The sequence below is a fragment of the Mirounga angustirostris genome, unplaced genomic scaffold (genome assembly GCF_029215605.1).
Source record: "Mirounga angustirostris isolate CCGP_5_RB_7025 unplaced genomic scaffold, mMirAng1.0.hap1 SCAF_7, whole genome shotgun sequence".
Taxonomy (NCBI): domain Eukaryota; kingdom Metazoa; phylum Chordata; class Mammalia; order Carnivora; family Phocidae; genus Mirounga; species Mirounga angustirostris.
In genome coordinates, this window is record NW_026991715.1 from 42207752 (window position 1) to 42220369 (window position 12618).

Genomic DNA, 12618 nt, shown 5'->3' on the forward strand with positions numbered 1-12618 from the left:
TAGCCCCACTTTGTCCATAAACAGACCCTGCAAATGAATGAGGTTATATGCGACCTGGTGAGAGTCACACATCTGGCAAACTAGATGTAACTAGTAACTGATAAATTGAAGATCTTTTCAGGGGACCACAACATCTGTAAAGCACACAAAAATATGTGAAAGAAAAAGCTGTCTAAAGGATATCAACTTAAAATTTTTTCTAGCCAGGTATACCTCTTAAATAGGTGCGGTGTACAGTACCATCTTCTTGTTGCCAGTCTGGGATACAGGGCGATTTATCTGATAATACACACCACTCAAGTACGTATTTGTTTACAGATTCATTTGGAGCTGTCCATTCTACCCAAAGCATATTATCTTTGGGAAATGCTTTAAGATCCGTTACAGGGCGAGTAGCTTTAAAACAAAGTTGGAATACCGATATGATAAATGAACATTAAAAAATTTGAAATTTTGATATTTTACATTTCCATAACCAGTTTTTGTAGCGCATATGAATATGTATTTCCATGAATAAAGGCACTTTATCATCATTTACATACACAATTTATTTTGAAACTAAAATTCCTTTCTCAAAATTCTTCAAATGTTTTCTATGTGTAAATGGCATTTTTTTCCCTCTTTGAAAGCAATGAGCAATATATTTAAGGCATACTCATATATGGTTCCCAGAGCCTTAATATTTAAAAAACCAGGTAAGCAATCAGAAAAGGCCGAAATAAATTAAGCAGTTTACTCCCAAGTTTAAGTGAGCCACATAATAATGGAACAAATTATTTGGTTGTTGACTTAGAATAATTACGTACTACGCCTCAGAATATCTTCTACATTAGGAACCACCTTTTCCCATCCGTAAGTCGACTCCATCTCACAGACACAAACCTTGAAAATCATAAGCAGGAATAGTTAAAACAGCTGCATCTGATTTGCCAACCAGATTTCTTGCTGTGAGAGTTGCTATGTAACGCTCATTTGTGATGTTTACTGTCCATTTTGTGTCATTAACTGTGTAATTCTGTAAACGTGATTTCCATCTTGTGAGAGTCACTTCATAATCCAAAATTTTTCCATTGGCTTCAAAAGGAGGCAATGTCTATAATAAAATAGTTTATTTTAAAAATGTATTTAATAAAGGTTAATCAGTTTTCTCCATGTTCACAAATTCTGCTGTTATGTCAAAACTCTAAATGTTTAACTGAAAGGTACTTGCAACCTCATTTACAATTTACTACCTTAAGTAAAACTACTACATAGTAAATGAAGAGTAAACCCATTGACTTTGACTAGGAGGGAAAGCACCATTTCATTAGCTTTTAGTTCTGTGTATAGTACCTGCACTGTGGCTATCTGACCCTAAATTATATTTTATGCCTGAGTATTTTTTTTTTTTTTTAGTATGATACACTTGCAGACTTATGGAGTTGACAATAATTTTGTATTTCCTATTACTGGCATACATTTTGATCACTCAAAACCTTTAGTAATTATTTTCTATGAGGCACTCAGGGAAATTCAATGACAGATAAGATCCTTCTCATAGAACTTTTCATAGAACTGTGATGAAGTATTTATGAGATAAAACCTGCTCTTTATGGCCCTTTTATGTAGTATATACAAAGCTTTGTTTCTATTTATCAAATGTTTTCCTGATACTAAGATGAATAAAAATTTAAGTTAAAAAACTACACTCACAATGCCATATAAAATATATCTATGTAAGTGATAAAAGAACATAAACATGCAATTTTTTACCTTCCATATGAGTTGTACAGATCTATAACCATGAGTACGGGATGGCTCTATCTTATACCAGAAACTTGGTGCCTTGGATGGTCCTAAAGAAATGACATAACATTTTTAAAATAAAATTTTTTAACAATAAAATATAATCTTGGAAATTATTCTTTTCCTTTGTTCTTAATATTCCTGCCCTTCAGTCACTGTTTAAACTCTCATTTTCCCCACCCTAGCATGCTTTGCCTGGGTCTTCCTTTAGTCAGGATGATAGATAGCTTGATAATTTAGATTATATCGGGATACTTTTCTAATCTTTAAATTGTAAAGCTACGAACACATCCTAAAGGTATAACCAAAGATGGATCACCATTTCTTACTGCTAAAAATCAAACTGAAAAATTTTATTTAAATATATACTTAAAACTCCTAAATGTATATATGTAAGAATATAAAACAAAATAAATGGGAGTAAATGTGGGCTAAGTGTATTACCTTATGTTAGGATGACTGTTGATAGGATATAATAAAAATGAATTCACAGTGCTATTGTCATAATCACCAACAATGTGAAAAATGAAAATCCACTTTATAAAACCAAGTATCAAATGCTATTAGGTTTTAAAAATTCCTATAGAATCAGCTGATTTTTCAAAATTTTTGTAAGTGCAATTATAAGATATGGTTCAATAGAATAAAAAAGGATCTGAATAAAATCTAAGCAGTGATATGATGATTATGAAGAGGTAATTATAGAGGTCAAAAGAGAGAAGAGAGGCAAGCCTGGGGACAAGGTGCCAGTACAGGGGGTTCAAACAGATACACATACATGAGTATACAAAATGAAGACCAAGAAACTATAATGAAAATGTTACAGGCCAGAAAGACTTCCTAACATAAGAAGAACCTAGAGGAATCATTCATTGATGATTAAGTTGAAGAAATGCTTAATCTAATGGTTCATAATTTTCCAGGTATCTTTTTGACAAAGGCCATGTACCATCTCCCCAGAAAACGCACACAGGCACTAACCATAATATTTTGCCCACACTTAAAGAGTAGTTCAGGAACCACCCTCCTCTCGCCTCCCTTCCGCACTGACCCACCAGCTTTCAACGCCCCAAGGATCCCAGTTTAAGAATTCCTGGCCAAGACAAAGAAATCCAGTTGAAGACCCCCAAATCAGCAATAGCAGTATTGCTTTCTTTCATGTCATTTATGAGAGTAAGAGAAAATTCTTAGTGGAGAAAGGTAGTTTACTTTTCTGCCTCTCTCATTTCACTATCCAAACCTCTAGTGGAGCTAGAAGTGAAGGGACAGAGGTGGTACAGGAGGTTTTAAAGCCATTGACACCTGAAGGGTGAAACTATGGAAGAAAACTCTTCAAAAATAAAATCTGGATGCTACAGGACTATTTCTTGACCGCTACAAAAGAAATTACTGATGTTAACTGCTATGGGCAAGGGATCTTACCTTGGACACCATATACCCTTTTATGACTTTTTGATTCTGTACTATATGCCCTATATGATCGTGGGGGGGGAAAAAGGAAAATGAAAATAAACCAAAACTCCAGGATTCTTTTCCAGGGCTTTATTAAGTGCTGGCAGAAACAAACAAATAATAGTACAAACATATTTCTGACAGTGAGGGGCTATGGTATATTTTGTTAGTATCATTTTAATGAGTCAGGATATGATTTTCTATTCAGGGATATCTCTGAACCACTGTCCTTTAATAAAATGTTCTGGACTTAACTGTTAGGTCAGTGGTTTTCTCATGGTCATTCCATGGTAATTTTATTAGGAATCAAATATATTTATACCATCAATAATGCACACTTTATATCCTGATGTCCTTAAAGAGAATGAAAGTGTAAAATGTTTGAATAAAATGGTCACAAAATAAGAAGCAACGAGGTATTATTAAAACCAGACACAATTCATAGCCATTAATTCCAAAACCTTCCTCATATATCTTAATTACTCACTATCTTCATATGTAATACCGCTTGCTTCTTCACTCCAGTCACTCCAGAATCCTTTACCATCTTCTTTCATACAACGAATCCTAAACACATACTCTGTAAAAGGTTTAAGGTCCTGGACAGTGAATGAAGATCGGGTGGATGCTGTATCTTCAGGAGGAATCTGAAATCAAAGCAGATCAACCAATAAAAAACCCAATGGTATTTATTGTAACTGTCCTAAATTCTCAAAGATTTTAGAAACTGATCTAATGAAACAAGACTAATAAATTAAACTCAAGCTCTGGAGAGATATAAATGCAAATCAAAAAGCAGTCTAAATTAATGAAGTAAATAGATTTGGGAAGTATGGAAAACATCTATTATTAATCCTTCATTTATTTATTTTTTTTCTTCCATGGGGCCTGTAACACTTAGGGTCTCAGCAGGAAAAAAGATGGTATACTCCAAGTAGAATTTAATTCAAGAAGGGTTTACACAAAAGGAAGTATGGGCAGAGTGTAGGGAAACCTCTTTAGATAGTGGTCATTACTCAGGGGCTTGTAGCTGTTATTACTCCTAGGCCAAAAGGGATGAGGGGAGGTACCAGAAACTGGGAGAAGAGGGTCAGATGGGGTTAATTTGAGAGGTGCAGTGATCTTAGGCTGAGAGACATGGGTAGCTCCAGGGAGGAAGGAGGGAAAATAAATATGCTGATTTCACTTGTCTCTTTTGCCAGACCCCCTGCTCCCATTAACCATATTCACTAGGAAACCAGAGAGAATGTGAACCCACAGATGAAATCCATACAGGTCAGCATTCCAAGACAAAGAGTAGAGTAGAGCAGAGCAGAGTGCAGCTCTGGATAGGAAAAAGGAATATATCCAACTCAATCAAGAAAAACAAAAGGTATCATCGTATATAAACTTGGTTTTCAGGAAAACAGAGAATATAAATAACTGATCCTACTACTCTGAGATTTTAATACTGAATACAAAGTAGGTGTCAAATTTTTTTTGTTATCAATGAATTAAGAGTCTATGATATCAAAAAACTATTTTGAAGTTCAGGTATGTATCGTCTCTGTACAACATGAAGCATTAATCCATTTTCATTTGTTGCTTTTTCTAACTTTATTTTGAGCAGCCCTTCAGATAAGTGGAATGGAGAGTATTAAGATCATGGGCTCAAATCCCTTATGAGCTCATTACTGCAACAAGAGAAAGCAAAAGCATAGTGTTTGTGACAAATGAAGTTATAACAAAGAATACTTTGTGGAGCACAAAGCTATGGTGATTGTCTTTTTAAAAGTTCCAAGTACTTCTTTTGGTGACAGCATCATCTCTGGGTACACTGTTCTGTTCCTTTTCAGTCTTATAAGTTCCCCCCAACAACTCCTTCCTCTACTAAGAAGTTGACATGATTTCTTAAAAGGGCTAGATACTAAATATTTTAGGCTGTGGGCCGGATAGTCTCTGTTCCAACTACTCAACTTGTCCACTGCAACACAAAATAGCCAAAGACAATAAAAAAAAAAAACCAAAACGAGTGTGGCTGTGTTCCAGTATAACTTTATTTATACAGACAGATGGCAGGCTGAAATTGGCCTGCAGATTTAGTTTGCCAACTCCTGCTCTACCTTAGCCAAATAATCTCTTCATATACTCCCCACTTAATTTGCTTATTTTTTGTGTTCCTTTCACCTCCCATCAAAAATACTATTCCTTATCACCTGGTATCACTTCCATACTTCACTTAAAAGCTGCCGCACTCAGCAAAACTGTATTTTCTATCTGAATGTCTTCCTGTTTGCCCTTGCATGAAATACAGATCAAGAAGATGAGTCAAGCAAAATATTTCATATAACCACAACCTTAGGATATTGAGACTTTTAGGTTCAAGACTAAGGGTTGTAAGACTATTAGCATAAACAGTAACTTGCAATTTACCTGGCTCCAAATTGAGGCATCTCTGGTCCTATATTGAATGTTGTACTTCAGTCTTATAAAACCCTGAATACTTGAGTTGATCCATGTCAATTTTAAGATACTGGACAGTTCCTCTGAGTTGCTTACGGATAAATTATGTGGCGGATTGGGTTTCACTGAAGAATAAAATAAATCCAAATGTTTATCATGGTTTATTTTTACAACTTCTTACACAAACTCAAACATACTACTTATATTTTATTTCACAATATTTATTTATTCTTACCAAATGAACTAATTTTTTTGAAAACAATGTGATGTCATACTATTATAATGGAGAGGAAAGGTTTCTAAAGAAATTTTAGTTTTGTCAGTTATTATATGCTTGTTAATCTTTTTAGGTTATCAAAATATTTATGATATATGTAAAGAAAAAGACAATAAAAAAACGTGTACTATAATTGCTATGTTGTAAAATGTTTGATAATTGCATAAATACTAGCAGATAACACTCAAAGTGCAAACCACTGTAGTATAGTTGGATTATTAAGATTTTTCCAGATTATTTTTAAAGTTGTTGTTAAAATAAATTTGTAAAAATCACTAAAATAATAAGTGCTTATTTCTATATTAATTAAAATCTAAAAACTAAATTAATAAGCCACTGCATATATCCTAACAAATTCTCAAATTCAGGTTTATAACTACCTTTATCTACAGGATCAAAATTTATATGATCTGATGTAACCTTCCCAAGGGCATTCTCTGCTTCTACCCAGACTTCAATGTTGACAAAATACACAGGAGAATAATCAACAGTACATGAGGTGGGAGTGTCACGTTTTGTTTTACAATCAGCAAACTTCTCTGTTGCCCTAAATACAAAAATGGAAGAACTGGTCATTAAAAACAGATTTTAAAAAATTAAGAGTGAAAAAGGTTACTTGATGAGACCCAGACTGTTACAGCTTAAAATAAAATTTCTTAAAAACTATCATGCTTTCCTTTAAAACTGAGTTTGATCTATATCTTAAAACATATTATTTTCAAATTTTTACTCCAAGAACATTACATTTAGAATACTATACTCTATCCCCAATGACCCGTCTCCGAAAATAATTTCCTGTGATCTTCTTTCCATTCCTGAAACAGAATCCTTACTGTACCTGCAATGTCCTTCTTTAAGCACAGTATGATTTTTCTAAGCACAATATGTTAGGAGGTGACAGGAGGACAGGGATAAGTATTTCTGTCAACCCCAGAAAATCCCCTTAGCCTCTTTCCAGTCAAACCCAGGCAAACACTTTCTGATTTCTATCACCAAAAAAGTTTCAAGTGATAATACTATTTACTCACTTATATTTAAATTACGCATCAATTAAAAAGACATATACACACACATACACACATTTTTTTAAAATAAAAGGGTAAGTCAAAACCACAACAAAGCAGGTAACTTTTATGAATTACTATGATGTATACCTGAAACAAACAGGATACTGTATATCAATTATATCTCACTTTAAAAATTCCTAAAACTCAAAAGCAAAATGAAACATATGAACTCTTGTATTGAGTTGGTGCTGTAACACACAGAAAACTATTTTAAGTGTCTTTTTTTGTTTAAAGATTTTATTCATTTACTTGACAGAGAGAGAAAGAGCAGAATCAGGGGGAACGGAAGAGGGAGAAGCAGACTCCTTGCTGGGCAGGGAGCCTGATTCAGATTCGGAGCCCGGGATCATGAACTGAGCCGAAGGCAGACGATGAACTGACTGCGCCTGGCGCAGGCGCCCCTTTAAGTAGCTTTAAAATTTAAGTAGCTTTAAAACAGTAATTTAACTATATCCTTAGTGGAAGAAAAATAATCTTTAAAATTCTTTTTAGTATTCACATTGTTGGTACTGATACTGGCATTGCTATTCTGCAGCGGCTATGCTTACTGAGATAAAGCAAATGAGTTATTATATTGGTGCTGCTGGAGACCAAGGTTTTCAGCACAGAAGAAAGATGTAGATGTTAGATGGATGAAACTAAGTAAAAACAGGTAGTCCGGATTTTAAACTGGAAATATCAGTATTAGCGCATGATGTATTTTACCCTAAAAATGTTTCCTAACTGTTTCTGCTGTAAAAGCCTAGAAATAACAAGCTCCCCTAGCACCCAGACTGTAGTCTCTAAACAGTAGTTCCTACTAAATGGAACCACGGCTACATGGGAAATGGGTGATTCTAGGTCTGGGGCAGGACATATACTAAGGTGAATCTGGAAAATCATGTCATACCAGAAAGGAAGAAAGCTGTCAAAGACTAATGAGTGAAGTCAAAAGGAAGAACCAACCTGAGTAGTTCCTACTAACCAAGGATGGGACAACATAAGTATAAAGAAAAACAACGGTAATGGACTGAAACACATCAAATATATTTCAATATGAATTCATAATGAAGGGAAAAAACCCCTCATCCTTTGGAGGATGCTAGGGAACTAACTCTTTATAAAATTGGTTAGAAAGTGAAAACATTAATACCATTTTGCTTCTCTATATGAACTGTCCCTCAGGGTAACCAACAGTTGAAAGTTTTAAGTATATCAGGTTTTAAAAAAAAGATAGAATACCACTATTTTGTACACCTCAGGTACAAATAATGATCGCTGATGGCTCAAACCTTTAAATGAAAAACTAATGGGATGCAACACGGTTAAATCCCCAAAACATTCTGCTGAGTCATAACCTTTCACAGAAGAGTACATACTGTATCATTACATTTATATGACATTCAGAACAAGCAAAAATTTATAGTGAAGAAAATCATTTCAGTAGTTGCCTTGTGGGATGGGGTGAGATACGGTGGTGGATAGGACTGACTGGGCAGCAGAAGTGAACTTTCTGGGGGTATGAGTAATGTTCTATATCTTGATAAGGGTCTGAGTTACATAACTGTACTAGTCAAAAGTCACTGACTGATACACTTAAGGTATCTAAGTATATTTAAAGATGCACATAAATTCTACCAAAACCCAAATATGTATATGTAAATGTCTGATTACATCTAATTAATAATGTAAACACCGAGGTGTTTAAGGGTGAAGTATACTAATGCCTGCAAGTCACTCTGAAATACATAAATAAAAAGATGGACAGGTGGAGAGAAGGATGCATAAACATATATGTGATGAAGCAAACACAGTAAAATGTTAATTGTAGGATCTAGGTGATGGGTCTGTATAAGCATTCACTGCAAAGTTCCTTCAGCTTTTATTTGATAAGAACTGCTGGTAAGAACTATTTTAGATCAATTTGTACTAGTGTATGCAGAGTGTGTCAGTCATGTCAAAGCCAAGTCCAATAAACAAAACCTATCTTTGGGGAAAAAAAAAAAGGAAATTTTATAACAAATGTATCAGGCTGACAGCACCTGAAACCATCTCTCAATCTTAGTATCAGAAAAACAAAAGCTCTCAACCAAAAGATCTGTTAGATCTAATGGATGAATTCAGTAAAGTTGCACAATACAAAATTAAAATACAAAAATCAGTAGTGCTTCTATACACTTACAATGAATTTTCTGAAAAGAAATCTATCCCACTTACAACAGCATCAAGAACTATAAAACAAGAATAAATTTAACTAGGAAGGTAAAAGACCTCTACTCTCAAAACTACAAGACACTGATGAAAGAACTCAAAGACACAATAAATGTGCTCACGAATTCAAAGAATGAATACCGTTAAAACGTCACAAGCCACCTATAGATTCAATGCAATCCTTATCAAGCTTCCAATCGCAATTTTTTACAAAAGTAGAGAACAACACTCCTAAAATTTATGTGGAAACACAAAGGACTGAATAGTCAAAAATATCCTGAGAAAAAAAGAATAAAGCTGGAAACATCATACTTCCTGATTTCAAGCTATACTATGAAGTTTAAGTCATCAAAACAGCATGGTTCTAGCATATAAACAAACATATCAGTGGAAGAGAACTGAAAGCCTGAAAATAACCCAAGCACAATTCAACTAATTATGCCAACTAATATTTGACAAGGGAGCCAGGGGAATTCCTGATGGAATAGTGCTGGGATAATTGGATATTCACCTACAAAAGAATAAAATTATCCCCTATCTTATACCTTTCACAAAAATGAACTCAAAATAGATTAAAGACTTAAATGTATGACTTCAAACCATGAAACTCCGAGAAGAAAATACAGGACTAAAGCTCTGTGACATGGGTCATAGTACTGATTTTTTGGATATGACACTCAAAGCACAAGCAAAAATAAAAAAGAGACAAGTAGAACTACATGAAACTAAAGATGTGGGGCACCTGCCCAGCTCAATCAGTTGAGCATCTGTCTGCCTTTGGCTCAGGTCATGATCCCAGAGTCCTGGGATGGAGCCCCATGTTGGGGTCTCCCTTTGCTACTCCCCCTACTTGTGCTCTCTTGCTCTGTCAAATAAAAAAATTTAAAAATAAAAATCTGCATAGAAATCATTAACAAAGTGAAAAGACAACCTACAGAATAGGAAAAAAATATTTGGAAGCCATAGATCTGATAAGGGGTTAACATTCATAATATATAAAGAACTCCTACAACTCAACAGCAAAAAAACAACCCAAATAAAAAAATGGTAGAGGACCTGAACAGACATTTCTCCAAAGAAGATATATGAAAGGCAATCGGTACATGAAAAGACACTCAGCATCACCTGTCATGGGAAGAATGTTAATTAAAACCATAATGAGATACCGCCTCATGCCGGTGAGAATGGCCATCATCAAAAAGATAACAAATGTTTGTTTGCATGTGGAGAAAAGGGAACCCTTATGCACTGTTGGTGAAACTGTAAAGTGCTACAGCCACTATGAAAAAGATGGAAGATCCTAAAAAAATTAAACTACCGTATGATCCAGGAATTCCACTTCTGGGAATACATCCAAATGAAATCAAAAACACTATCTCAAAAAGGTACCTGCACCTCCTTGTTCACAGCAACATTATTTACAACAGCCAAGACATGGAAACAGGTAAGTGTCCATCAATGGATGAATGGATAAAGAAGTTGTGGTATATACATGCAATGGACTATTATTCAGCCATTAAAAAATGCAGAAATCCTACATTTGCAAGAACATAGGTATACCTTGAAGGCATTATGCTACGTGAAATAAGAGAGATAAAGACAAATACTTATGATTTCACTTATCTGTGGAATCTAAAAGAAACAAACAAAAAGACCAAACTCACAAAAAAAAAAAAAGATCAGACTTGTGGTTACCAGAGGCAGAGGGTGGGGAGAGGGGAAATTGGAGGAAGGTGGTCAAAAGGTACAAACTTCTAGTTATAAAATACTAAGAACTAGGGATGTAATGTACAACATGACTATAGCCAACATTATTGTATGATACACAGGAAAGATGTGGAGAGAGTAAATCCTATGAATTAAGGAGAAAATTTTTTTCCTTCTTTTTTGTTTTATCTATACAAAACGAAGGATGTTAGATAAACCAATGGTGGAAATCACTTCACAATTTAGGTAAATCAAACCACTACGCTATATGCCTTAAACTTATGCAGTAATGTGTATCAATGATTTCACAATAAAACTGGAAAAGATAAAAATGACAGAAATAGTAGACATAAATTGTCTAATTGCTTATTACTGCACTTTACATTAAGATAAAATATGGTGTGCACCTAAAAAAAAAAGAAAGAAAGAAAAGAAAAAGGGAAGAGAAAGAATCAAACACTCTGTGGTGGATCCTGATTGGAAGTATATATCATCCCTACAAATTACTTTTGAAAAAAAAAAAAAGATCAAACCCAAATCTAATCAAGTGTCTAGCTCTAACAGCAATTTCTAGGGGAAAAAAAAAAAAGGAACACGTGTTAACTGTTACTTTAACAACTGAATTGCAAAGAAAAAGACGAGAAAACCAGGCAGAATCTATGGTAAAACAAAAACATATCCATTTGCAATGCATGGAGATTATTTAGATCGTGACTTGATGACTTGTAAAAATATATATATATTTATTCATGGCACAGCATAGGAAATACAGTCAATGATATTTTAACAGTGTTATATGATGACAGAAGCTATGCTTGTGGTGAGCATTGCCTAAGATATGGAGAAGTTGAATCACTATGTTGTATGGCTGCAACTATTGTAACACTGTGTGTCAACTATACTCAAAAAAATTAAAAAATATGTATATACATATATTCATAAACACCTGAGGAAACATCAATACTGAAAATGGGGTGACCTATTAAAGTTTTTTCAATGGTATTATAATGGTATGTAGTTATGTGTCTTAAAAAAGTATGCCTATCTTTTAGAGATATGAACTAAAATATTTATGGATGAGATGATAATGACGTCTGAGATTTTCTTCAAGATAATTTGGGGTGGCGTATATAGAAGACTGGTCATGAGCTGGATGACAAACACATGGGAGTTTATTATACTATTCTTTCCCCTTTTATGTGTTTAGATGCTTTAAAATAAAAGCGTAAACAAAAATCTGCATTTAATATTTCCACTTGAAGAAGTAAAAACTCCAGCACAAATGACTAAATTCGTAAGTTCAACATACAAAAAACTTGAAAACAACTTGCCATTCAGATTTTAAAGTGAAGTTTGTTTCCAGGTATGTTTCCCTTCCAGGATCCCACTGACACATCATTTTCTTTCCTTCATTCACAATGCAACTCAAATTTTTAGGTTTTTCTGGAGGCACTAAAAGGGAAAAATGAGCCATTTTCAAAAAGCTTTATATCCACAAATAACATGCAGTTTATATGCTACCCAAGACATGTGCAATCTAAATTAGATGGGGGAAAAAAAAAACAAAAACAAACATGAGCAAAATGTATGGACATAATGAAATTCGACTAGTGACTAAAAAAATAATCTTTTCTACTTAAACTCGTACTTTTTAGATTAAGTAATATACATTTTCTATAACTGTCACTAACTAGCATA

General features: G+C 34.1%; 1 protein-coding gene across 5 annotated transcripts in view; it reads right to left on the bottom strand.

The window, feature by feature from the left end:
- The window catches only part of IL6ST (interleukin 6 cytokine family signal transducer), a 50213-nt gene that overhangs the window by 15341 nt on the left and 22254 nt on the right, over nt 1-12618 (bottom strand). For all 5 annotated transcript variants that reach the window (XM_045895061.2, XM_045895034.2, XM_045895043.2 and 2 more), the window contains 7 exons: nt 12252-12372; nt 6337-6503; nt 5650-5804; nt 3725-3884; nt 1753-1835; nt 883-1093; nt 214-396 (listed from right to left, as the gene is read on the bottom strand). In XM_045895061.2, the coding sequence (XP_045751017.1) occupies nt 214-396; nt 883-1093; nt 1753-1835; nt 3725-3884; nt 5650-5804; nt 6337-6503; nt 12252-12372 (1080 nt within the window). The remainder of the gene's footprint in view (nt 1-213; nt 397-882; nt 1094-1752; nt 1836-3724; nt 3885-5649; nt 5805-6336; nt 6504-12251; nt 12373-12618) is intronic.